The 27,907-nt window shown below is 46.9% G+C and overlaps 1 protein-coding gene across 8 annotated transcripts in view; it reads left to right on the top strand.

Annotated features, from left to right (window-relative positions):
• The window catches only part of LPIN1 (lipin 1), a 130,238-nt gene that overhangs the window by 65,618 nt on the left and 36,713 nt on the right, over positions 1–27,907 (top strand). For 5 of the 8 annotated variants that reach the window (NM_001206156.3, XM_024998901.2, XM_024998902.2 and 2 more), the window contains 6 exons: positions 14,251–14,451; positions 15,257–15,352; positions 18,201–18,508; positions 21,900–22,025; positions 24,123–24,227; positions 27,774–27,903. In NM_001206156.3, the coding sequence (NP_001193085.3) occupies positions 14,260–14,451; positions 15,257–15,352; positions 18,201–18,508; positions 21,900–22,025; positions 24,123–24,227; positions 27,774–27,903 (957 nt within the window). In that variant the 5' untranslated portion in view covers positions 14,251–14,259. The remainder of the gene's footprint in view (positions 1–14,250; positions 14,452–15,256; positions 15,353–18,200; positions 18,509–21,899; positions 22,026–24,122; positions 24,228–27,773; positions 27,904–27,907) is intronic. The other 3 variants (XM_024998903.2, XM_059891362.1, XM_024998907.2) reach the window with 1 other exon arrangement.

Genomic DNA, 27,907 nt, shown 5'->3' with positions numbered 1-27,907 from the left:
TCTGTAAGAAGTTTCTCTTAGGGGCCCATTCACAATGGTAGGATTAACGCATGGAGCATCTGCTGGTGGTCTCACTTGGCTCAGGCTGGCTGGGAGGGGAGGGACTAATCCCCCCTTCTTCAGTGCTGTCACTGAGGCAGGGTAGGGGGCAGGACTGGGGATGAAACCCCAGCACCTGGACTTCCAGTCTGGCATTGTTTCTCCTGCATCACTCTGCACCAAAGTCATACTTCCTTTTTTGTCATCTATATGTAATTTATCACCCTTGCCAGTTGATAACTATCAATGCATAGGGGCTCTGAGAAGACGACTTCCTCTTTGCTGGTAATAGAAATAGCAAGAGGAAGACGTGCTATTTATAAACCAATTTCATTTTCACACAAGTCATATTAGTCATCATATCTTTTTGGAATTTCTTAGGAATTGTCTTTTTTTTTTTCATGCTTTGTATGAAAGCCAGCGTTTATCCCATAACCTCCCAGGTGGATGTGGTCCTGGCCAGTCCCGAAGCAGCACCCGTCTGTTTTGTTGCTCAAAGCTGGGCAGACCATGGATTTGGACCCCAGAGGTGGGGGCACAGTTGAATATGCTCAGAGGAGATCAGCCAGGGGTGGTGGGTGGAGGCCCCCCACCATCCCTCTGAGGCCCGGCTCTGGTGTTAGGGCGCAAGGGGTCGTCCTCAGAGGAAGGAAGCATCCCGGGGCTTCAGGAAGCCACAGGGAGAACTCCCAGGAGGCAGATTCTGTCTTGTCCTTGAGGATGAACGGTCCGAGCGAAAAGCCAGGTGGCTTACCTACTCCCAGTGACTGAGGCTTACTCTCCCAGAGCAAAGTCTTCACCATTCACAAAGGTTATAAAGGACATCCCTGTTCAGTTAGTTGTTCAATAACCGAGCCAGTTAAGATACAAGACTTTCAGTTTCTCAGGACAGGAATTAAGTCTTGGCCAGTGCCAAGCCCGGTGCTGGGCACAGGTGAGTGTGTGACTGGGTGAGAGGGGAGTGGGCGTGGGCAGGAAGGTATCAGCCAGTTGCTCACCAGCCCTCAGAAACTACTTGAGGTGTAGATCTGGATAAAGAGGAGGAGAAGATTTTATCCATGGATATTCAATTTAGATTTTTTTTTTTCTTTTACTAATAAATTATTTGCCCTTTTTCTTTGTTAGTTCAAAAGTGATGAGACCCTGTCCAGATCTGCAAGGTCATGGCCCTGATTGTCAGCCGGTGGCAGGGCTCTGCCCAGCCTATGTACCCACCCCCTGGGTGTCTTCCGTATGCCACCTGGAGAGGTGGGAGGACGAGACTGGTCTGCTGCTGCTTGACCCACCAGCAAGCACAGACGGACCTCTGGTGCAAGCAGACTAGTTTCCAAACCAGGAAATCAAGCTCTTAAAACGTACCATCGTGGCTGAGTTTGGCCTCCCCATTGGAGAAGTGAATAGTTTTCACACTGCTGTGCGTTACACCCTCCCGTGTATATAATTTAAGGTCTGCGTGCTGCCCTGTATGTAGGTCGGATTGTCAAGTCTTGGGGAGCTTGACAGCATCGTCCCAGTGCTGGATAGAGGTTCAATGTGAGTTTGGATGGTGGTGCATTCACCTCACCCAGCCCAAGTTATATAAACTGTAACAATTTCCTTCTCTGCAAAATGGGAAAATCATATCCCTTGCATCGTTCTGACAACTAAGCAAACGATTTAAACTCTTTGTTACTATCACCATCTGGATGGTGTGCCAGCCGTAGTGGCGTGTGATAACGGGCAGCGGGTTTGAAGGTTTGTGTCACATTGGCTTGCCGCCGTGCTGTCGTTGCCTCATGCCAACCGTGAACTCAGTGGATGTGGAGAAATCTCTCAGATGCACTTCTGTAACCAGAGTAGCTGGCAGGCCAGAACCTTGGCCCCCAGTGGAGCAGTAGCTGGTTGGGTGTCTGGGGCTGCAGTCCTGCTGCTGATAACAGGAACGCAAAGCCAGGGGATGTTGGGTCGGCTTTCCAATCAGGACTTGCCCCGCGTTTGCCGTAAGCCCAGATTCCACACCTGTTGTCAGGGGAGAGGTGACGGAGTGCACGTTTGTCTCTGCACACCCGGGCCGGGGATCCGGCAGGCTTGCTCCTGGAAGTGATGACTCATTCTGGGGCAAGTGTGCCAAAGATGTCTCCAGTCACAGACTGATGAAAGGAGGCGTTTGACCTTTTAGGCCTTGAGCACTGTGGGGGCAGGTTTCGGATTTACCATCTAAGCAGCCCTGAGGGTAGGGGTAGGCAAGGGGAGGTGTGGATGCCTGTGAAAATGACACCCAGAGCCCACAACCGAGTCTGACTTATCTAGCCACTTGCTCAAGAAAGAAATTGCAGTAACCACTCACTTTTCGTCCTGTGCTTTGCAAGGGCGAAGACCTTTTCAGAGTTATCATCTTGTTCAGAGCTCTTGATGACAGCTGGTAAATCTCATCAGAGAGGCTGGGGGAGACCTGGCCTCCGGTGCAGAGCTCCTGAATGCTGGAGGAAGTAGTCACGTCCAGGCCTCCTGACCCCTGTCTACTAAAAAAAAAATACATTCGCAACCTAAAACCTGGGAGTTATGTTTTATTTGGTGACCTTACTGAGGGCTTCCCTGATAGCTCAGTTGGTGAAGAATCCCCCTGCAATTCAGGAGACCCCGTTTTGATTCCTGCGTCGGGAAGATCAGCTTGAGAAAAGATTGGCTACCCACTCTAGTATTCTTGGGCTTCCCTTGTGGTTCAGCTGGTAAAGAATCCGCCTGCAATGTGGGAGACCTGTGATCCCTGGGTTGGGAAGATCCCCTGAGAAGGGAAAAGCTACCCACTCCAGTATTCTGGCCTGGAGAATTCCATGGACTGCATAGTCCATGAGGTTGGAAAGAGTAATTTTCACTTTCACCTGAGGACTTATAACCTGGGTGTTCAGAGAGGAGAGGGAGGAGCCAGGATATATAGGAAGTTTCTGCTGGGAAAACAATATAGTTGAATATGAAAGATCACTGCTAATCACACAAAATAGCCATGTCAAGTTAATGATTTCAGTGCTTGTCTGTGTACAGGAAGGTGCAGGAGTCTGGCTCTTTGAAGTGATTCCCTTGATGTGCATCTTAATTGCCCACAGGGGTATCCTGTTTTTCTTTATCCTGAGTTCTTCTCAGGGTGCACCACTGGGCGGCTGCAGTGGCCGATGGCTTGACTGGGGGCAACATTTATTGTTCCCCTGAGTGGCAAGCAGTGTTGTTTGTTTACTGAAATGGAAGGCAACATTTTTTTGTTGTTGTTCACACCCCTAATTTTGTGCAGTTTCTGTTTTTTTTAGACTAATCCTTATCTTCTGTGGCCTGTTTGCTGCAAGAAATGCGTAATGAGCCTGTTATCTAAACTGTGTTTGCAGTGAATCTAGTTTGGGGCATTGTCTTCTTTAGTTTTGTGTTCCTGGGAGAGGACAATTCCCGTTTTCTTAATTTTTTCTAATTTTTGAATTTTAGGACTGTTCTCCCCATCCCCATACCTGCTAAGCTACTTTGCGCTGGTATGTGCACCTTGGTGTGTGCACGTCTGAAATTTTTTGCAATGGGACAAGATAATTCCAAAACAAATCCCTCTCCCCTGTACGACTGCTCTCCTCACCCTCCAAACAATCCCTAAAAGAATAAAAAGCAACTCTAAACTCTTGGTTTCTTGCTGGAGATAAAAACTTGATTTTATGAAGTAGTTATGACCAAGTCATAGAATCATGAACTCAGAACCCCATATTCTTGAATTCCCTTTACAGCCTCTTCATCAGATCATGGTTTAGACTCTTTGCATGCCCCCACTGATGGCGAGCTCCTCGCCCCACCCCCCAGAATGAGTCAGTTCTCTTAGAAGCTTGGTCTCACAGATTGTGCTTTTCATCCTGGCTCTGGAATGGCCTGTCTGTAATTCCAACTTTCTTTACAATCTCTGGTCACCTGGGTAGTACTGGGATACCCTGTGAACATGTGCTGAATGTTGTTATCTGGCTTTTAGAACTAGACGATTGCCATCTGTTTTGCTAAAGCAAAACTGATTTTTCTGTAACTGGGCCTCACCTATTTATTGGGCTTCCCTGGTAGCTTAGTGGGTGAAGAATCCGCCTGCCAACACAGGAGATGCGGGTTCGATTTCTGGGTCGGGAAGATTCCCTGGAGGAGGAAGTGGCAGCCCACTCCAGTATTCTTGCCTGAAAAATCCCATGGACAGAGGAGCCTGGTGGGCTATCGTCCAAAGGGTGGCAAAGAGTCAGACACGACTGAGCATGCACGTTGGCTGTGTCACCCATTTATACCAGTTCTGTCCAGTGGGATGGGAAGGCAGTGATGTGCTCAGCAGGACAGGGAAGACTGGGGGTTACACCTGGGCCCCCATCCTCACTGTGGCTTACCAGTTGAGCTACCCAGAATGCCATGCAAACCTGGTGCCCCAGTTCCTTGTTGGAAATGGGGTAATGATGTTGGTTCTGAGTATGCTTAGATCTTCATCAGATTAGTCCACCTAGGCAAAGGAGTTCCATGTATTGTGAAGTGCTGTACAGATGTTGAGTGGAAGCTTATGTGGCCTTTCGCCTGGGATTCGGGAAGAAGTGACATTAGCCATTAGTCATTTGCTTCTCGGATGTTTCCTTATTTCTCTTTGTGTGATGAGCTGCCTCCTCATTCCTCAGGAAAGCACTAGGATATCGTGCCCACCCATGTGGCCATGACCGCCCCGAGGTCGGCTGGGCCCTGGTGAGCGGAGCCCCCCTTCTCTGGCACAGCTCCGTGCCCTCCTACCTGCCACCGCTCCCGTCCTCTTCCGCTGTGATGGGTACCAGGAGGATACAGGCGTCCCCCGCGCCCTGGTCCTTCACTCTGAGCCGTGTGTCTGTTTCAGTGTTCTAACAGTAGGATGCAGGAAGCTTGGATGGTACCTCCTCTATTTCCACTAAACCAACGCTAAAGTGTCCCCAACCAATGAAGCAGTTTCACTTGTTGGAAGACAATCACCGTATAGATTTAATTCAATCAGGTCATTTCAGAGGTACTTCGCTTAACGGACAAATAGAAGAGATGAGGCTCCCAGCAAATGCTGAAGAATGGAGTCAATGGCAGTCTGGGAAGTAATTCAAGCATGGTTGTGTGTGGCCGCAGCATTTCCTGGGTCCCTGGGATGGGCCCGGTGCCATGTGAGGGGCTGGGCGTCCCGAGATGAGCAGGCCCCTCCCAGTCCTCAAGGAGGGCAGACAGCTTGGTGAATGGGGTCTCTCCAGCCACTGGACAAATGCTGGCCCAAGTTTATCAGGTCTCTCCAGCTGGACAAGTGACAACCTGTGTTTTATCAAGCCGCTGCCCAGGATAGGAGGAGAGGGGATCACCTTAACAGGAGAGCCCAGAGGGAGGTTCACTTCACAGAACAATGAGTTATTGTGGGTGTGGAGATGGACGAGGTAGCCTGACATGCAGGCGAAGACACAGAAGAGGCGATGGGACATGGATTAAGGAGTGAGAGTAGAACTCTTGTGGAGCTTAAAGAGCTTAAAGAAAGAAGTGTCAAGGTGAGGAAGGTTTAACAAAAACGGTGATTCTGAGGGTAGTGTCCACTGAGGAAGCTTTGCACTCTCTTTGATCTATGCTAAGGTGAGGTTTCTCAGCCCCGAGTCCTGACCCACTATCCTTCCTGGGGCGGAGTATCTCCAGATTGGATGTTGCGTGTCATGACATCACATATCTTTGGGCATGCCCACAAGATGAAAATGGAGAAACTTACCTTGTAGATAATGTGCCTTTGATAATAGTCTCCTTGAGAGAACTAGAAGGGGAATTAATTAAAATCACTTTTATACATTTGCATAATAAATGAATGGACCTGATTCCTGAATTTGGAGTAAGGGGGTTGGCCTGAAATAATTCAAAGGTCCATATTTAGTTTTAATAATTGATGCTTTTCAGGCTGAAGATGCTCTGTTGATTATTTACGCTGCAGATGGGACCCCACGTGGGAACACACTTGTGGGTTTTTGCGTTCCATGTGTGTTACGTATTCGGATCTAACACAAGTGCTGCCGTGGTTTCTAACTTACGGAAGAGTATTCAGAAAGGCAGTATTCCAGTGGCATGGAATAATCTTAGAAAGTTAGTAGTGTTCCAGGAGGTCAAGCTGGAAGTTGTCACGCTGAGAGAAATATGTTTACCTGTTTCTTAACCTCAGAGTTAAGCACGCATAGAGAACCTGAGTTTGGCAGGAGGGGTATCTTTCTGTTTTTTTGAGGTCTGGCTCAGCTTTCCTTGAAAACCTTTTGCATGAGGGTTAAAGGAATCCCATTTCGAGCAGTAAGGGAAGGCTTATCAGGTGGAGCAGGTAGCTCCTGCCAGATCCCAAGATTAAAATCAAGAGATGGAAAAGTGACTTGGAGTGGGATGAGTGGAGAGCAGGGCTCTCAGAGCTGTTCAGCTGGAAATTTCAGCCTTTGTTTTGTGTACAGAATCTGCTTATCTGTGGTTGCTTCTTGAAGTTCCGAAGGCACTTTCTTCTTGAGGGCACGCACCCGCTCTGGGCCTTCTCCTGTCCTGTCTCAGTGGACACCACGGCTGGAGGGGAGGTGAAGGGGGGTCGGCAGGGACTCTGGCTGGCCTGGCTTCTTCACCAGCAAATTAGCTTCTTCCTTGAGGCTTTGACTTCCGATGGAGCTGACAGACGTGAAACTTGGGAAGCGGTGCCCAGCCGGTTGGCTCCTATATTCGGTACCTACTCACCAGCTCAGTTGGTATAGAATCTGCCTGCAATGCAGGAGACCCCGGTTTGATTCCTGGGTTGGGAAGATCTGCTGGAGAAAGGATAGCCTACCCATTCCAGTATCCCTGGGCTTCCCTTGTGGCTCAGCTGGTAAAGAATCCACCTGCAATGTGGGAGACCTGGGTTCGATCCCTGGGTTGGGAAGATCCCCTGGAAAAGGGAACAGCTACCCACTCCAGTATTCTGGCCTGGAGAAGTCCATGGAATATATAGTCCATGGGGTTGCAAAGAGTCGGACACGACAGAGCGACTTTCACTTTCACTCACCAGCATGTGTTTAGGAGGAGACGCTGGAGGAGCGGAAGGTTAAGGAGAGCGTGGTTGCCTCCAGCTAGCCTGTGCTTCTTGGTCAGGCAGATGCTGGAGGTGACCTGGGTCCACTTTCTCCCCTTGGTCTCCTGGACCCAGTCTGTCACTCAAAGAAACTTTTAATTTTTTAAATATATTTTTATGCTCTTTATTGAATTTATCATAATATTGCTCCTGTTTTATGTCTTGTTTTTTTTTTTTTTTGGCATGTGGGGTCTTAGCTCCCCAAGTAGGGATCAAACTCACACCCTCTGCATTGAAAGGTGAAGTCTTAACCACTGGACTGCCTGGGAAGTCCCTCCAAGAAACTTTTTAACCAAATAATGTTCATCTTCCTGAAATGAATTCTGGTTGATACAGTATTCTCCTTTATCTGTGTTGTAAATTAAAAAAAAAAAAAAAAATTGGTAAAATACACGACATAAAATCCAGTCTTTTAACCAATTTTAAGTGAACAACTCAATAGACTCAATACAAGTACACGTACGTGGCTGTGCATTCACACAGTAGACGGTCACTGTCTAGCTCCAGAACTCTTCTCACCTTGCACACCTGAAGCTCTGTCCCCGTGAAACGTGAACTTCCTCCACCCTGCCCCCACCCCTGGTAATCACCATTCTCCCTTCTGCTTCTGTGGGTTTATCTGCTCCAGATACCTTATACAAGCAGGATCACACAGTATTTGTCCTTTTGTGACTGGTGTGTGTTACTTAGCATAATGCCCTCAAGGTTCAACCAAGCTGTAGCATGTGTCAGAATTTCATTCCTTTTGAAGACTGAATAATGTTCCATTGTGTGTATCATACTGCATTTTGTTTATCCGTTCATCCATCGATGGCCACTTGGGTTGTTTTTACCTTTTGGCTGTTGGGAATAATGTTGCTATAAACAGATATATCTCTTTGAGACCTTGTTTTCCATTCTCTTGGCTGTGTACTCAGAAGTGGAATTGCTGGGTCATAGGGTAAGTCTGTTCATGGGGTTTTCAAGGCAAGAATACTGAAGTGGTTTGCCATTCCCTTCTCCAGTGGACCACTTTTCGTCAGAATTCTCCACCATGACCTTTCCGTCTTGGGTGGCCTTACATGAGGCATGGCTCATAGTTTCACTGAGTTGGGCAAGGCTGTGATCCAAGTGATCAGTTTGGTTAGTTTTCTGTGATTGTGGTTTCCATTTTGTCTGCCCTCTGATGGGTAAGGATAAGAGGCTTGTGTAAGCTTCCTGATGGGAGGGACTGGCTGTGGGGACGACAGACCATGAGATGGTTGGATGGCATCACCTACTTAATGGACATGAGTTTGAGCAAGTTCTGGGAGTTGGTGATGGACAGGGAAGCCTGGCGTGCTGCAGTCAATGGGGTCGCAAAGAGTTGGACATGACTGAGCAACTGAACTGAACTGAGGGTAGGTCTATGTTAAATTTTTCTGAGGAATCACCATGCTGTGTTCTACAGCTGTACCATTTACCCTCCAATAGTGTATGTAGGTTCCATATTCTTTACATCCTCACCAGTGCATGTTTTTTCCTGCTTTTTAGGCAGTATTCATCCTAGTGAGGCAGGAGATGGGTCTCCGGCAAGGCATTTACAACTGGCCTCCTGTTTACATTTCTCTGGGGGTGAGAAAAGATGGACTTCAGGCAAGACACTTAGAACTAGCCTCCTGTTTGTACTTCCTGAGTGCAAACAGGAGATAGGTGGGCTCCAGGTTAGATATTTACAACCAGCCTCCTATTTGCACTTGGAGATGGAAATAACAGAAACAGTATAAAGAGCCAGGCTTTGTTTCCTGAGAACACCTTAAGATAACAGTCATGGCAGGAACAGAGAAGGGCTAAACTCCGTTTGAGTAAAAGATCAAGAAGTCATTTATTAAAGCAATTATCCTTCACTTAAAAAATAAATTAATTAAAAAAATTAAAAAAAAATAAAGAAGTCATTTATTTCCCATCCTTGGGGCAAGAGAGACACTGGACATGCTCAGAAAGACTTCTTGGGGGCTAAAAGGAAGGGGGCATCATCCCATAATATGTGATGCCAAGATCCACCCCCCGCACACCCCCGCCTCCCCTTCCACTGGCCTCTGGGTTAGAATTCTTCTTGAAAAAAGTACTGCATGGATGTTGGAGAGGGTTCTATGGTAGGTCAGTTGAGGAAAAAGAAACCAGATAAGTGGCCAAAGGAAAGCAAAGACCCAGAAGGACTGCCCTATGTAAATGACTTATCTGCTTCTTTACTGGACTCCTTCTTGTAACGGGGGCCACCCACACCTTTTTTCTCCGGTGTGCATCTCTGCCTTACTTCTATCTTAACTAAACCATTTCTCTGTGAGCTCTCCTACTGGTGCTGTGTCTCTGATAATAAACTTTATACCTGTTTTTACAGTTTTCACCTTCTTGAGAAATGCATTTATCAGTAGGGATAAGAGCCAGGGCAAGCTTTGTTCCAGCCACTGTCTCTTGCTGGTCTAGTGGCTGGGATTCCTGGTTTTCATCCAGACCACCCAGGTTCGATTCCTGGGCAGGGAACTAAGATCTCACTTCAAGCTACCACTCACTGCTGCGTCTCTGAAATCACAAATAGGTGGTAGTGAGTGCTCTCCCTTTTAAAAAATTTTCAGTGCTTGGTTCCAGCTGGCCTAGGGCATAGACACTGACAGTTCCTAGAAGCGTGTTGGCAGGTGGGGCCCTGGCTCAGTCATTTGTTAAGGGTTATAGAACAGATTTTCTGCTTCGGAATGGAGATATTTTCAGATTTGAAAATAAGTTATTCAATAGAGAGGGTAGCTATAGATCTCAAAGCAACTTCTGATTATTTGTGGTAGAAAAAACACATCAGCCCACCCATGGCCCGCGCACAGGGGAAATCCCAGGGCTGGAAATCGAGGAATTGATGTCTGGCTCTGTCTTGGTTGTGGGGAGCTCGCCTGAGCCATGTTCCACCTCTGGGCTTATTTCTTTAAAACGAGGGTGTTGGGACACGAGCGCAGTCAGGGTCCTGCCAGCTTCAGAATTCTCGGTTTCTGCCCATTTACCTTGAATTTACTCATTGGTGGACGGGGAAAGGATGCTTCGTTCTCAAGGACAAGAGCACAGATCAACATTTCATTTACATTATGAAAGATGCCCTTCCAGTTGCTAAGGATTGAAGAGTGCAGCCTTTATCTTTGGATGATTGGAGCTGGACCTGGACCTTTCAGGTCACCCAGGCCAGTATGCTCATTTGACAGATGAGATGCTAGGACAGAGAGCTGGTAATACCATCCAGTTATGAGCTTTCTCTTTCTTATGAATAAAAAATGCCAACCAGCAGGTCCTGAGGCCTTCTCAGGAGCCCTGCCAGCGGAGCAGTGACGTTGGCCTGGGTTCAGGGCTCCGGTGCTGGGGAGCAGTCATTCAGGGGTCACTGTCATTCAGGGGTGGGCAGAGCCCATATGTGAGGGTCGTGAAGTTGAAGGAAGCTGTGGGGGATGGGAGAGGGGCTCAACATAACCAAAGCCAAGGTCAGATTCCAGGTTGGTGATCTTGGGCATTTGCTGCCTTGCACATTTGCTTGTCCTTCAGTTTTCCTACCTGAAAGGCCTTATACCTACAGGGTTATTGTGAGAATCACATGCATATGAGTCCATGTATATGACAGAAGGGGCTTCCCAGGTGGCGCTTGTGGTAAAGAACCTGCCTGACAATGTAGGAGATGCGGGTTTGATCCCTGGGTTGGGATGATCCCCTGGAGGAGGGCATGGCAACCCACTCCGGAGAATTCTTGCCTGGAGAATCCCGTGAACAGAGGAGGCTGGTGGACTCCACCCCATAGGGTTGAACACAACTGAAGTGACTTAACATGCACGCACACATATGACGGAAATTGTAAAAAAATGTTATTATACTGCTGTCTCATGAGCCCAGTATGTTAAAATTTAGGTTGACCATTGTGATGATGCTTTCCTTTTATAAAATGACTCCCTAGAGAAAGTGTCAGGGTTATAAATAGTCCTTTTCTCTATGGCTCAGGAAATGTCCCGCCTCCCCTTGTGCATGGAGTTGGTTAACCTGCACCACTAAGCCAACTTAGAACGTGTGAACTTACGAATTTAGGTACCTGGGCCTTAGTTAGTGGTGGAGGCTGTGCAGCTGGGAGGCAGGTCTGTGCATCTCTGAATGTGTTTACTGAGGGTCTGCTTATTTTTGCATCTGAGGGAGGAAGTGTATTAATCCAGAGAACGTCATTTAAAGTTGTACCATGAGCCAGAGGACTTTCTCATGCTCTTTTCTTTGAGGGTTTTGCTCACTGCTTCAGGTCTCTGGCTTGTTCTGTTAGAATCAAATCAGCAGTTCTTGTTTGCATGCAGGGCAGTTGACTGATCAGTTTAGTGCTTCAGTTTCCTTTTTTTGGGAGCAGGGAAAGTCATAATCATTTCTGCTTATGTTGTAGGGGTTGAGATGAGAGGCTCATAAAAGGTAGTTTCTTATTTTTTTTGGTAATAATTTGAAAGGACCAGGCTTGATCCTTGGCCTCAAGGAGAATCTGGCTTCACTGAGTGACATGAAAACCACATGGCAAAATGGACACACATCAGAGCAAGAAAGTTCACAGTTACAAGCTGTGTAAATGGAGGTTTGCCAGGGCCAGGTGGGCACGTGTGCGCCGTGACAGCTGCTGGAGTCATCGTAGGGACCCTGGGTGGTAGTCAGTGTGGTCAGTCCCATGGGCTCCTGGTTAGATCTGCTGAGCAATCTAACCTGTCTGAGGGCAGGGAAACCTGCCGAGGGCTGGGGACCCATCGGTCAGAAGTTACGTTGTGTGACCCCTTGGTGCTCAGATGATATTGAAACCACGTGGCCTCACGAGTCCACCAAAGTGTACAGAGTGGAGAGGACAGAAGTGTGTGGACTCGGCCCTGAAGTGGAGGTGCAGCTGGAGACGGAGGAGGCAGGACCCAGCAGGGACAAGACCGTGAGCCACATCCCCAGGGGAGACTGGGCCTGTCTGAGCGTCTGAGTCCTATCAGGGCCGGCAACTGGCATCTGGCAACTGGCAACTGCCAGCGGGTGAGGCTGTCCAGGCAGCTGGGTGGGTGCGGGTCACACTGGGGTGGCCGGTGGGGCCCCAGCTGTGAGGCCAGGACCAGGGCCCAGCGCTGCGGGGGCTCCCGTTGCTCCGGCCCCCAACGTTTGCCTCGTTTCTCCCCTCACTGCCACCCTTTAGGCTGGCATCTTTTCTTGTCTGCATGATCATCTGCAGCCACGGATTGGCCTGCCTGCTTTCAGGGTCTTTTCCTGCCAGCTTTCTCTACCTTTTTGTAACCGCGGTGCTCTTTCTAAGTCATGGATGAAGTCATCATTTTGTGTTCTCGAGTCCCCAGTGGCTTCCCGTTGCTACCACGCCTGGCCTGTCTCCTGGCAGGTGTCAGCTCTGGTCCCCCACTGTGCGTTCCCTCTGCAGGCGCACATCTCTCCACGTACAGCGTCCTATCCGCCTCCCTCTGCCAGTGAGCATCGCTGCCCTCCTCCCCGCCTGCTAACTGCCAGCTCCTCCACGATGGCTCTTCTCCTCCCCTGGACAGAATTCCCTCAGTTTAGTTCAGTTCAGCTGAGTCGCTCAGCCGTGTCCAACTCTTTGCCACCCCATAGACTGCAGCACGCCAGGCCTCCGTCCATCGCCAACTCCCGGAGTTTACTCAAACTCATGTCCATTGAGTCGGTGATGCCATCCAACCATCTCATCCTCTGTCATCCCCTTCTCCTGCCTTCAATCTTTCCCAGCATCAGGGTCTTGTCAAAGCAGTCAGCTCTTTGCATCAGGTGGGCAAAGTATTGGAGTTTCAGCTTCAGCACCAGTCCTTCCAATGAATATTCAGGACTGATATCTTTTAGGATGAACTGGTTGGATCTTCTTGCAGTCCAAGGGACTCTCAAGAGTCTTCTCCAACACCACAGTTCAGAAGTATCAATTCTTCGGTGCTTGGCTTTCTTTATAGTCCAAATCTCATATCCATACATGACTACTGGAAAAGCCATAGCTTTGACTAGACAGACCTTTGTTGGAAAAGTGAATTCGCTCAGCGTCTCCTTAAAAGAGACAGCCTCATGGATGTGCATTCTCCTTCTCAAGCCCAAGTCCCTCTGGGGGGAGGGGGCCTGCGTCTTTTGAATCTATCTTACCAGCACCAGGCCCCTTGCAGAGCAGCGGCCCTGGATGTTTGTTCAGGGGACTCCAGTGGGTCAGCTGTGCAGACAGCCTGAAGCCCGGCACAGATATCCCTCAGAATGTGAGAGTATGGGGCAGGCTGGCAAGGCCCAGGGTGGAAGTTGTCCAAAATAAAAGTCACTTTTTTTTTTCCTTCTAAAGGAAAAATAGTCATTTGTCTCTAGTAATATTATTAAATGCCTACTCTTTTTGGGCTTCCCTGGTGGCTCAGCTGGTAAAGAATCCACCTGTGACGCAGGAAACTTGGGTTCGATCCCAGAGTTGGGAAGATCCTCTGGAGAAGGGAAAGGCTACCCACTCCAGTATTCTGGCCTGGAGAATCCCATGGACTATACCACAAAGAGTCGGACATGACTGAGTGACTTTCACTTCACGTCACTTCACTCTTTTTGATGTGGGGGGGAATATGAAAGATTTCACATACAGTCTCTCTTCTCAAGAGTCTTGAGATTTGGTTTGTAAAACCTGCACATGAGTTAGAGCAAGAACCATAAGGACGGTGTCAACAGGTACCATGGACTCGGAGAGGAGGCCCAGGGACGACTGAGACTAAGCCTTGCCGGGTGGCCGGGGTTTGGGGTGGGGGTAGCTGAGTGAGGCGTGGGAGTCCAATTCTGGTAGAGCAAAATGCCCTGAGCAGGGTGTGAAGTCGGGCGTGCGGTGCACACACGTTCATCCTGACTGGCTCTAGTGAAAGTGTCAGTCGCTCAGTTGTGTCTGATTCTCTGTGACCCCATGGACAGTAGCCCACCAGGCTTCCCTATCCATGGGATTCTCCAGGCAAGGATACTGGAGTGGGTTGTCACTTCCTTCTCCAGGGGATCTTCCTGACCTAGGGATGGAACCTGGGTCTCCTGCATTGCAGGCAGATCCTTTACCGTCTGAGCCACCTCTGGAGCTGAATTAATTGCGTGTGTGTCTCGCTTGTGTCTTTGTCGCCCAGGCTCAGACCATGAACTACGTCGGGCAGCTGGCGGGCCAGGTGTTCGTCACTGTGAAGGAGCTCTACAAGGGGCTGAACCCCGCCACCCTGTCGGGATGCATCGACATCATCGTGGTCCGCCAGCCCAACGGGAGCCTGCAGTGTTCCCCCTTCCATGTGCGCTTCGGGAAGATGGGGGTCTTGCGCTCCCGGGAGAAGGTGGTGAGTGGCCTGGGGGTGGGGGCAGTGTTATATATCCGGAGCTCCTTGAGGACCCTGATAGTTAGGTCTCCTTCGGGAAGGCTGGTCCCTAAATTGGCAATTAACAGCTGTTCTCGTAAACTGTGACTGTGTCAATTTCTCCAAGATTTATAGTGGCGTAAAGCAACTATTTACTAAGCTCTGGGCGGGGGGCGGGTCTGGCATGCAGGAGGCTGGCTAGTTTCTGCTCTTCTGCTCTTCGGCCTCAGCTAAAGACTCGGGGTTGGAGGCTGGGCTCCTCCATGGATGCTCTGGTTCACCGGGCGGGTGATCCTCGGCTGGACTCTGAGCTGAGGCTGTCGTCCAGAACACCTCTGTCCTCTCCACGTGGCCTGGGCTTCCTTATACCATGGTGGCTGGCTGCAAGGGCGAGCCTCTTGCAAGGGAGGGAGCTGGGCGAACTAGCTTCAGTAGTCACTGCTGCTGTGCTCAACTCACTGGGCGATCACAAGCCTGCAGGGATCCAGGGGATGGTTGGGGGTGGGGCGTAGATTCTGTTTCTTTTTCTTTTTGGCTATGTTGTGACGTGTGGGATCTTAGTTCCCTGACCAAGGATCGAACCCATGCCCCCTGCATTGGAAGCATGGAGTCTTAGCCACTGGAGCACCAGAGAGGTCCCCTAGACTCCATTTCTCAAGGGACCAGATTGACCTGTAGAGATTAGGGACTGTGAGATATTTGGGAGTGTATGTAACTGAAGTGTGTGTAGAGACCTGGGCATTCCCTGTGATGTTTCCTGTCGTGGTGAAGTATGTTTTTCCTTCAGGTTGACATAGAAATCAACGGGGAATCTGTGGATTTGCACATGAAACTGGGAGATAATGGAGAAGCATTTTTTGTTCAAGAGACTGATAATGATCAGGTAAGGACAGCTGGGTGATGCTTGCATGCATGCTTACTCAGTCGTGTCTGACGCTTTGTGACCCCATGGACTGTAGCCTGCCAGGCTCCTCTGTCTGGGGGATTTCTCCAGGAAGAATACTGGAGTGGGTTGCCATTTCCTCCTCCAGAGGATCTTCCAACCCAGGGATTGAACCCAAATCTCCTGCCTTGGCAGGGGGATTCTTTACTGCTGAGCCACCTGGGAAGCTAGGTGGTGATGCTTACTTCCTAGTTTTGAGATGCTTCTCTGAGAGATGCAGGAGAAGTGCAGGTGCCTGCTGTGTGGGTGAGGGCGGAGGAGGAAAGTGGCTTTTCCCTGAACCAGGGGATTGAGCCGCAGGGTGGGTGTGTGCTGTGTCCACATGACGCATTGGTCCCCGCCTCCTCCATTTGCCAGGGAGACAGAGGAGCTGAAGGATGCTGGCCTGAAGCCATCATCCAAAATGTACAAATTATACCTGTGTGTCAAGTCTCGAATGGCTGAGTGCTCTCAGTTTTGCTTAGTGAGTGACCAGATCACATTAATTTTTTATTATTAAAAACTGTTTAACAGCTTTATTAAGATAGAATTTTTACACCATGTGGTTTATCCATCTCAAGTGTGCAGTTCTGTGGATTTTAGTATTTTCACAGATACCTGCACTGATCACACAGTCAGTTTTAGAGGGTCGTCATCACCTCAGAGACAGGCTATCCCCTCCCCTCTCCCTAAACCCCCAACTCCCCACTACCCTGAGCCCTCAGCAACCACTAATCTACTTTCTGTCTCTATAGACCTCCCTAATCTGAGCTTTCGTCTGAATAGAATCTCATGGTTTGTGATCTTTGGCTCCTGGCTTCTTTCATGTACCCTAATATGTTCAAGAGTCACCTGTATTGTGTCTGTGTCCATACTCCATTCCTTTATTCGGCTGAATAATATTCCACTGTATCTACAGACCATGTTTCGTCTATCTTTTCATGTGTTGGTGGACACTTGGGTTTGTTTTTACCTTTTGGCTGCAGTGAATAATGCTGTGTACAGGTATTCTTATAGGCATATGTTTTCACTTTGGGGAGTCTGTACCTGGGAGTGGAATTGCTGAGTCATTTATTTTTGTTGTGCAGTTGCCAAGTCGTGTCCAACTCTTTGTGACCCCATGGACTGCAGCACGCCAGGCTTCCCTGTCCCTCACCATCTCCTGGATTTTGCCCAAGTTCATATCGATTAAATCGATGATGCCATCCAATCATCTGGTCCTCTGTCGCCCTCTTCTCCTGCCTTCAATCTTTCCCAGCATCAGGGTCCTTTCCAATGAGTCAGCTGTTTGCATCAGGTGGCCAAAGTATTGGAGCTTCGACTTTAGCATCAGCCCTTCCAAAGAGTATTTACGGTTGATTTCCTTTAAAATTGACTGGTTTGATCTCTTTGCTATCCAGGGGATTCTCAAGAGTCTTCTCCAGCAACACTGAGTTTCACACTGAAGCTGTTGTCCAAAGCCGCTTTGCCATTTTCTGTTCCCAGCAGCAGTGCACGAGGGTTCCGATCTGTCTGCAGCCTCATCATTACTTTCTCTCTGGCCTTGTGATTCTAGCCATCCCAGTGGGCGTGAAGTAGTATCTCATTGTGGTGTGGATTTGCATTTCCCTATTGCCATGATGTTGAGCGCTTCTTGACATGCTTATTGACCTTGTGTATGTATTCTTTGGAGAAGTGTCTGTTCAGATCCTTTGATCATTTTTTTATTGGGTTATTTGTCTTATCATTTGAGCTGTAAGAGTTCAGTATATAGTTCAGAAATAAGTACCTTTTATGATTTGTTAAGGGACTTATATGATTTATAAGAGAGATGATTTGTAAAGATTTTCTTCCATGGTGTGAGCTGTCTTTTCACTTTCTTGATGTTGTCCTTTGAAACACAAAACTTTTCAATTTTGATGAAGTCCGTTTTATCTGCTTTTTCCTTGTGGCTCATGATTTCGTTGTCATATCTAAGAATCCTTTGCCAGATTCCAAGTCATGAAGATTTACCGCATGTTTTCTTCTAAGATAAACCATTTCTTTTCACTCTTCCATTCACTGAGAAAGTCGCTTTGAAGGGATCTGATGTAGTGACTCCTCAATAATCCGCTTGAACTGGTTCCTTTATGGGAAGATAGCCTGGCTATCAAGGAATGGCTCTGAGTAGCTTCAGGCTTTAAAATGAATATCCACAGTTTCAATCTCAGGACAAAACCGTCCCAGGCTTTGCTTTCTTTCAGTCTCCCCGGAGGTGTGACCTATTTCCCATCCCTCCCAGCCTCAGCCTCACCTTCCAGGTGTGGATTTTATACGTGTAGTACATGATTTGATGTTCTCTAAGCCCCTTAATTTTATTTGGTTTTTGGCTGCACCAGAAAAACTTTCTTTAAAAATTATTATCATCATCTTAATTCAGTGTGTATTAAAAATACACATATGCATTCTTTTTTACATACACACACACTGGAGTGCAAAATTGAGTTCAGTTCCCCGGGTATTATAATAACTCCAAGCCGATTTTTTTCCTCTTTTCCCTGGAAATTTCAGACCATGTTGAATTTTGGTAGTCTGAAATGACTGAAAATTACTTTGCTTTCTTATAATTATGAAAACGCAGGATTCAGTACAAAATGGCATTTAGTGACATGTTGACTTTATGACCATCTATCAAATCCTGCATTTGGTTGCCTTGCGCTCCTCATCACACCCCTCCACCTGTGCTTGGACCTCTGAATTAATGCTGGCGGGTTGTCAGCATCGTCCCAACCCTTAACCACCCGCCCCCAGCTAACCTGGTTCCTTCTCGAACATGTTTGCTGCCCTTCAGGAGGTGATCCCCATGCACCTGGCCACCTCCCCGATCCTGTCGGAAGGAGCCTCGAGGATGGAGTCCCAGCTGAAGAGGAACTCCACAGATCGGATAAGAGGCCTGGATACCAACACATCAGCCCAGGTCTCCCCTCCCAGTGAGACCCCATCGAGTGGCTCTTTAGTGAAGAAGCGCAGGAAAAGGAGGAGGAAGTCACAGCTGGACAGCCTGAAAAGGGACGAGAACATGAACACGTCCGAGGATGAAGACATGTTCCCCATAGAGATGAGCTCGGACGAGGAGGCCGAGCCGCTGGACAGCAGTAGGTAAATGTGGGTGACAGAAGGGTGAATTCAGTGTTTCAGATGGTCCTGTTTTTTTTTAATTGATATATACTTGATTCACGGTGTTATGTTAGTTTCAGATGTATAGCAAAATGATTCATTTAGATGTGAATATATTATTTTTCAGATTCTTTTCCATTATAAGTTATGATAAAATATTGAGTAGGGTTCCCTGTGCTATGTAGCAGGTCCTTGTGAGCTACCTATGTTGCACATAGCGAGTAAATGTAATTCCAAACTCCTGTCCCCTGCTTTCCCCTTTGGTAACCATAAGTTTGTTTTCTATGTCCATGATTCTATTTCTCTTTTATATATAAGTTGATTTGTATCTTTTCCTTTTTTAAAGATTCCACATGTTAAGTGATATCATATGGTATTTGTTTTTCTCAGTTTGGCTTAGTATGATAATCTCTAGGTCATTCCGTGTTGCTGCAAATGGCATTATTTTATTATTTTTTAAGTCTGAGTACTATCCCACTGTATATAGGTTCCACATCTTCTTTGTCCATTCATCTGTCGATGGGCCTTTAGATTGCTTCTGTGTCGTAGCTGTTGTCAGTAGTGCTGCTGTGAACGTTGTGGGGCAGGTATCATTTTGAATCATGGTTTTCTCCTTTTGTATTTGCCCAAGAGTGGGATTACAGTAGAAAGATTTTTATAAACGTTTCCCCCCCCACCACCACACACAGAACTTCTTATTTTTCTGTTAATGCATTTAAGACTGAATTTTGGAATCCTGCAGGCCCGATTCTAGAGTCACATGAAGCTGGGATGGATGTTGTAACCGAGACAAGATTGATAATAGCTTGGTGATAACTCCAGCCTTCCAGATCAGAACCAAGAAACAGGAGCTCAGGAAGTGAACACTTCATTCTCAAAACTGTTGTTTCAGAACCTCCTTATTCTCACTTGAGCACCAACTATGAGCCCGGCAGTTGGACCCATTGATAGCTGGGGGCTGACCTGTGATAGACTTAGGGCCATAAATGAATCTAGAATGTGATCAGTTTATCCACAAGCAGACTTTTCCTTTTCAGTTTTCATGAGGCCCAAAGTTGAGTTGAGTTGAGTTGAGTTCAGTCGCTCAGTCGTGTCCGACTCTTCGCGACCCCATGAATCACAGCACGCCAGGCCTCCCTGTCCATCACCAACTCCTGGATTCACTCAGACACGTCCATCGAGTCAGTGATGCCATTCAGCCATCTCATCCTCTGTCGTCCCCTTCTCCTCCTGCCCCCAATCCCTCCCAGTATGAGAGTCAACTCTTCCCAGGAGGTGGCCATAGTACTGGAGTTTCAGCTTTAGCATCATTCCCTCCAAAGAAATCCCAGGGCTGATCTCCTTCAGAATGGACTGGTTGGATCTCCTTGCAGTCCAAGGGATTCTCAAGAGTCTTCTCCAACACCACAGTTCAAAAGCATCAATTCTTCGGTGCTCAGGCTTCTTCACAGTCCAACTCTCACCTCCATACATGACCACAGGAAAAACCATAGCCTTGACTAGATGACCTTTGTTGGCAAAGTAATGTCTCTGCTTTTGAATATGCTATCTAGGTTGGTCATAACTTTCCTTCCAAGGAGTAAGCATCTTTTAATTTTATGGCTGCAGTCACCATCTGCAGTGATTTGACACGTGTTTTATTTTTCTTTGCTTTTAATAGTGTGGTGAAATTCTATTTCTGTGAATTACCATTTTGGTGAACAGTGCCAATTTTAAAAGCCAAACTCATTCAGATTTTTATGCAATTCAATGTAATTTGTGATCACTGTTTTTGTGTCTTGTTAACACAGAAGAAGGGTGAAAGATGGATAACTGAATCACTTTAGTGTACACGCGAACCTGACCCAGCATTGTAAATTAACTGTACTTCAGTTAGAAAACAAAAGGAGGAAGAAGAAACACAGGATTCACCTCCTGCTTTGTTATTTAGAATTTTTGTTTTTCTAGCTAAAACGTAAAGGCCTGGGGGCAATGTTGCTTTACCTGACTGTGGCGTCTGCTTTGCTGTGGGCTCAGAAGCCGATGGTGGTGGTTGTTGTTGAGTATCAGTCTTGTCCAACTCTTTGTTGGGTGGTGGTGGTGGTTGTTCACTCAGTTGTGTCCGACTCTTTGCAACCCTGTGGACTACAGTATGCCAGGGCTTCCCAGTCCTTCACTATCTCCCAGAGTTTGCTCAAACTCACGTCCATTTAGTCAGTGATGCCATCCAACCATCTCATCCTCTGTCGACCCCTTCTCCTCCTGCCTTCAATCTTTCCCAGCATCAAGGTCTTTTCCATTGAGTCAGCTCTTTGCATCAGGTGGCCAAAGTATTGGAGCTTCAGGTTCCACATCAGTTCTTCCAATGAAAATGCAGCGTTGATTTCCTTTAGGATTGACTGTTTTGATCTCCTTGCTGTCTAAGGGACTCTGGAGAGTCTTTTCCAGCACTGCAGTTCGACAGCATCGCTTCTTTGGCTCTCAGTCTTCTTTATGGGAGGGTGGTCAGGCTTATTACAGTCACCTGCCCTGCATGGCTTTTAATTGCAGAGTTTAGTGTCAGATGTTTGAGGTCACATCAAAAACAGAGACAGGTGGCCTCTGCATGGGTGAAATAGTGGGTCGTATTTCTTATTAAAGCGTGCTGTGCCTGAAAGGAGGTAGATTTGCAGCCATTTTGCAAGTATAAGATAGGGTTGATTGTGTCATTTATTTATTGTGCTGGATGAAACATTGTCTCCGTTTGGTCATTCAGGGATTTGGTAGCTCAGTCGTGCGTGGCAAGAGTTTTATAACCTCTGGGTCCAGTTTTGGGTGCCACCCAACTCTCAGGCTTTTGCGAGATGAAGTGTGAAAGATAAATCTGTAGGGCGTACAGTGTAAGTGGGCTTCCCTGGTGGACAGTGGTAAAGAATCCTCCTGGCAATGCAGAAGATGCGAGTTTGATCCCTGGGTCGGGAAGATCCTCTGGAGGAGGAAATGACAACCCACTCCAGTATTCTTGTCTGGAGAATCCTATGGATAGAAGAGCCTGGAGGACTGCAGTCCATGGGGTCACAAAGAGTTGGACACGACTGAACGACTGAGCACACACGCACGTAGTGTAACTTAACAGTAACAAGCAGTGTGGTCATCAAGCCCGTCTAAGTCCAAGTTCTTAAACTTAATCATTTTCCAGTGATAATTGAGCCAAAGTGTGAACACACGAAACATTTCTCTGAGTAATGTTTTTCGTTTCCACTGCTCAGAGTACACCTGGGGGTATACCAGCAGATCATGTTGATCTACAAAGCATTAGAGATAAGGAGAAATGGAAACTTGCCTTTATTATGTATCTATCGGTAAAATCTCTTTGACTTTGATGTTTTTTGTTTTTTTTTTTCTCTTTCTCCAGAACTATTCCTGATGATATACCTCCATTCCAAGAAGATGTCCCTAAGGAGAGCCGTTGCCCTGTCATGACTTACCCTCAGTCAGCCTCTTACCCTAATTCTGACAGAGAGTGGTCACCCAGCGCCAGGTGAGGGGCTGGTGTGTGTCCATGTGTGTTTGCCTGTCCTGGTCCAGAGGATTCCAAGTCAGTCACAGGAGGCACGTTTCACAGTGAAATCTACGTAAAAAAATGAATAGAATTAGAACCCCCCAAAATTCACCTTATGCTAGAAGGTACAGATCAGGATTAAACACAGAACATGAGCAGATCTTAAACTTCTATCTAGTAGCAGAATCAAACTGCAGATATGAAAGGGAAACCATGTGTGAAGTTACATAAAGCTTATTGTCAGGGGGAGAAAACAGTGACAGCCTTTTTGGATACGTATCCCTAAAGTGAGATTCAGGAGCAGGGCAGCTGCAGCAGGAGCCCTGAGGTCATTTGGGGCTGTGAGAATGATGCTGTCTTCCCCCGCTGCCCTCAGTGATTTTGGTTTCCCTAAAATGGACTCTCAGGGGCCATCGACTTCCAGGATGAGGTTGAAGAACCACAGCTGCTCAGTGTGCAGAGAAGACTAAAACATTTCAGGCTGTGAAGCCTGTGAGGACACATGAGCCCTTCCGAGCAGTTTCCAGAAGGACTGGGCAGGGGACAGATCTGAAGTGTGTGGGGATGATTATCACCCCCGTCAGGACAAAAATTTGTTCTTGGGTGGCAAAAAAAAATATCTTAGATATTACAATAGCCATGTGACCTCCAAAGGGGCATAGTAACATAAGCAGACGTGGAGTATATTCAGGGCATTAAAATTTCATGGTGGAGGGAGGTCTGTTAGGAAAGAAAAGATCTCAGGGGTCTGGCGAGAATGCAGCAGAGATGGGCAGCTCTGGTCTAGGTGACAGTGACCTTCTTGGGTTATACATGCTCCTAACGTGTTAGGTTTGCTTCTGGTGTCAGAGCCCCCAAGTCCTGGAACATGCTTCAGGGCTTCCCACCTGAAGTATACACCTCTCCCAGTTCCAGTTTGACTGGAGTGATCTCCTTAATGAGACTGCATGGTCATCGCCGTGCGTCAAAGTTGAGGTTGGAGAGAAACAGACGCATCACGTGATCGTGAATGGACATCAGCCAGGGTAGGACTGGAGGCCTGTGGAGTCCTCTCCCAGGGGTCTGTCCGTCCTCAGGCCAGCCCTGTCCGGTAGAAACATAATGCTAAATACATATATAATTTAAAGTTTTCTAGTAACCATCCTTAAAAAGTGTAAAGAAATTGATAACATTAATTTTGATGATCTATGATGTATTTATTAAAAATTATTTTCAAGTAATCGGATTTTTTTCAAGTCATCGTTTTGTAAAACACTGTGGAACTGTTTCACATTCTCATTTTCACAAGCCTTTGAAGTTGTGTATCTCAACATGTACAGACCCCCTCAGTTTGAACCAGTCACACATCAAATGCTCATAGCCCCATGCGACCTTGTTGGACTATATAGGTATAGACCTTTCTAGAACCTCATACATTCTCTCCCGTGGTCTGTGGAGTTATAACCCTAAGGAGGGAAGTACATAAGTACATAGTACTTTAGGAAGAAAATTATGTGGAATATTTAGAAGTCACTAATAGGTAGAAAACTCTGTTCAAACATTCTACATTAATTTTAAGCATTTAAAACAAATCCTTTAAACATAATCCTGAGTACGTTTCTCTGTCTTCTATGTTTTGCTCTATGAGTCCAGAATAATAACCATGTCAGGTGAGGTGATCTGATCATGGTTAAATGAAATTACAAATTAGAATAAATAGACACATATCTATACTTGGGTTTATGTGTTTTCTTTTAAGAGACAATTGCCAGCCCAGATTACCAAACCTTTTGGAGTATGTCATTTGATTAGGCACTAAACTCTGACCCAAGAAAAGCAATTCACTATGGGCCTGCAGATGAAACAGAAAGTGAAACGAGTGTCTTGGCAGTCGTCTGTTTTCATGGTTAAGAAGATCGTGTTGATTTCTCTGTGATTTCAACATGTGGTCCTCTGCCATTGTCAGCTGCCCAAGTACCTTCACCTTCTTATAGGTGTTATTGTGAGAGTAGTCAAATAACTGATAAGAAATTTTGTTTCATTGAATTGACCTCTGATTTCTCTTTCTTTTAATGTGGATCACGTGGTATGCCGTAGCCTGGTAGATTGCAGGAGGCCCCCCCCTCATCTGGCGGTTGCGGCCGAGGGCGGTCTTTCTAGCTCTTGCCCTCCACAGTCTTCCCACTTCCACGCTTCGGAAAGGTAGAGGGGTTATTTTCCCGCTGTGGATGTTTTTATAATAAAAACTTGGCTCTAACTCTTATAAATAAGTAAGTTTTGCCATTAACCAAATTACTTATGTGGAGAATCCGTATAGATTCTTGGAAGTGAAAATTTTGATCTAACCCTTACCAATTTATTTATCCACTAACCAAATTACTTATGAAGAAAATACATATAGATTATTTCTTTTCCTTTCATTTTAAGCACTTGTAGGTGGTTATATTTTTTTTAAGTACTAAGTTTGACTCTGGAAATTAGGGTTAAGCATAGAGTCCTTTCTAATTTTGTGATGTGCTTTGAAAAATAGAATAAGGAATTGAAGATTGGGATATGATCTTTGTGTCTGGGGTTGTTCAACAAATAAGTTTACAAAACTTTTTTCGGATATCACTTAAGCATGTCTGCCTGCCCATTTAGTTACTCAGTCGTGTCCGACTGTGATCCCATGGACTGTAGCTCTCCAGGCAAGAATACTGCAGTGGGTTGCCATCCCTTCTTGAGGGGATCTTCCTGATCCAGGGATTGAACCAGGTCTCCTGCATTGCAGGCAGATTTTTTTTTACCATCTGAGCCACTAGGGAAGTCCCATCATTTAAGCATAAGGAGAGTTGTTATTGTAACTCAGTAAAGAGCTTATAGACTTTCTGAGTAATATGATCAGATGTGTCCACAGCATTTGTAGAATAGAATTTTGGAGAGTAGCGTGGGATGGACCAGAAGGTTCAGAATCCTAGGTTAGGGTAGGATGGACCAGAAGGTTCGGAATCCTAGGTTAGTGTAGGATGGACCAGAAGGTTCAGAATCCTAGGTTAGAGTTTTCATTTGATGCAGAAGTCATAGGTTCCTGCCTCCATTCCCTTGGAATTGCCCACACTTTGACCTGCCTGCTTTGTGAAAAATGAGCAGTGATGCCGTGATTAACTTCTGCCTGGGAAACTGGTTTTCTTTTTGAAGAACCAAGTCTCAGGATATATTTAATACTTCCCTCCCAGGTTATGGGTGCAGAACAAAGGCCATTTTAAAATGAGGTCAGCTAAGTTGTGAGCAGTTATATAACTGATGTGCCTAAATGGGATTTCAGCAAAAATGCCGATAGTGATTATGGCTAGTAAATGCATTATTGAAACAGATCAGTCAGTGTGACCTTGAAGCTTACTTTTTTGAACCACCTTTGATCTTGAAAGTCTCATATTCGATAATGGGCAATTTTGGAATCCTCTTTCTCGTCAGTCACACTCAGTGTCAGGAGTCTCTTCCCTCGTTTATGTCCCGTCTGTCTGAATTCCCTCAACACTCAGCACAGATGGTCCATGTGTATTTGGGTGCAGCGTCCTTCTGTGGGGCTGGTGTGGCTGGGGGCACGTGACTGAGGGGTGGTGCGCCCGGCGTATGGATCACACAGGGCTCGGTCCTTTGTGAATCTGAATTTGCCCACCTCAGCATCTCGATGGCTTGTAGCTTTCATCACAGAATCAGATGTTAAGAATTCTGGATTTGGGCAGGGTGATGGAGACCTGTGTTCAGTGTTTACATTCTCCTAGAGCAGGGATCCATAAACTACAGCCCGTGGCCCCAGTCTGGCCCACCCTCTGTTTCTTTAGTTTTATGGGGGCACAGCCAGTTTGTCCACATACTGTTTGTGGCTGCATTTCCACCACAAGGGCAGGCTCGAGTTGTTGCCGCAAAGACCACATAACCCCCAGAGCCTGGAGTACTTGCTATCTGGCCTCTTATAGAGGAAGTTTGCTGACACGTGGCTCCAGAGCAGGCTCAGCCTGGAGGGCTTTACTTTAGTGCAGTGGATACTGTTCCAGAGAATTGTTATAACAAAATAAAAAAATATGTTCCTTTTAAGCAAACAGTTTGAGGTTTGGGTGCTGCGCTGATGAGGGTAGGAAGCCAGTTACGATGGGCTTCCCCCTTGATGCCTCTGGAGAATCATCCAGGTCAGAACTGTTGGCACAAGGGCCCCTTGCTGGAGGCCACAGTGCTCCCTTTGCACATTTCATGGTCCTGAACATGTAATTCTGGACACCTTGGTGCCAGAAGAGCCTTGACCCTCAGGAGAAAAGCAGAATTAGGAAACTGGAGGAAGCAAGAGAAAGGAGGTGATAAGCATTTTCTCTCTCAGATGTCTGGAGGACCCAGAGTTCCTTTCTCAGGGGGTAGCTTTCTGAAGGGCATACTGTGTGTGTGTGTGTGTGTGTGTGTGTGTGTAGAGGTGTCCCCTTGGTTACATACCCACAGTATGCGATCTCAGGCTCCTCCTCTCTGCAGACTGGCTACATCGAGCCTGAAGGCTGCCACATGCCTTTCCATGGATGGAGGGTGCGGATGCCAAGGGAGGAGGGACCAGCCCGTGTCTACTTCAGTGTGAAATGATGCAGAGAAGCATTGAATCTATTTGTCTGAAAGGCTGGACTAAAGACAGCCAGCGTCAGTTTAGCCATTAAAGGTCCCCGTCTGTCTGAGACAAGCTTTGGTTCATCTACGAGCTCGCCTTGTCCCGATAGGCAAGTTCTGTCCCCTCGAAGCTGATGTCTGACTCAAGTAGATACGTGAGACCAAGCACATGATGTGAGGTGCTTGAGAGAGCCCGTGTGAGGTGTGAGAGAAGGTGGAAAAGGAGAATTGCAGGGCTTTCTTTCTCACGTCATTAAAACTGTTGTCTGAAAGGAAAGGGTATAGGAGATCAAAGACTGAAATAATCAAGTGGGTCTTTTTTTCTCATCCATATGTTGTTTAGAAGGCTCTAAGAATTTTGTGCCTAAATCGATGGTTTCTGTGGTTGGACAGAAGTAAGACAGCTCGGGTCTCAGGAGAGAAAAATATAGAAAACGTGGAGACCTGAATGCAAGTCACAACCACTTAAAAGCTCGTTTGAGAATTAAGCCTCATGCTGTGTTGTTGTAGGAAGAGTCTTAGCAAATAGGAATCTAGGAAGTATTTCTTGAAGATAAAATATTTTGCAGAATCTCAGCTCAGAGAGCCCTGCACGTTAGTGAGTTACTGGTAGTATCCAGCATTTGTGGTAAAGTTGACATATGATCCACTTCCTTGTTTTCAAAGTTGGTGCAGATGTATACATATCTTGATGGGTGCATGTCTGAGATGGCCCGGACCTATTTGCAGCTGCGTGAGAGTTGAGGAGTTTGGTTTGGAAATTGGGCTTGCCAGGAGCATTGAGATCAGAGAGAGGCCTGCAAAGATGGCAGCAAATTTTTTTCTTCCCTTTTCCATTTCATCTCTTTTTTTCCATTTCCCCCTTTTAAATGCTACTTCTCATCTTTACTTGGAATTTGGCAGCAGGCTGGGACAAGGTTAGCCAAATGGGGGGTGCCTTCTCCTGGGCGCGTGTTCTGTCCGCTCCTGGTGGCCACAGAGGGGATAGTCACAAAGCTGTGGTCGCAAGGCAGTGGTGTGTTGGGGCCGTTTTCTAGGTTCTCTGAACCACAGAATGCTGGGCACAAAAACATTTCCAAAGTTTCTCTTCCCACTTTAATCTTCCATTTGTGTTTCCTTAAGTCCTTCAGTTTCCCGACCGTCAACACCTAAAAGCGATTCAGAACTGGTCAGCAAATCTGCGGATAGGACAATTCAGAAGAATAATCTAGAAATGCTCTGGCTCTGGGGAGAACTGCCCCAAGCCACAAAGGTAG

The sequence above is a fragment of the Bos taurus genome, chromosome 11 (genome assembly GCF_002263795.3).
Source record: "Bos taurus isolate L1 Dominette 01449 registration number 42190680 breed Hereford chromosome 11, ARS-UCD2.0, whole genome shotgun sequence".
In the NCBI taxonomy this organism is placed as follows: domain Eukaryota; kingdom Metazoa; phylum Chordata; class Mammalia; order Artiodactyla; family Bovidae; genus Bos; species Bos taurus.
Note: the sequence above shows the minus strand (reverse complement) of the source record. Positions and strands in the feature narration are given on the sequence as shown.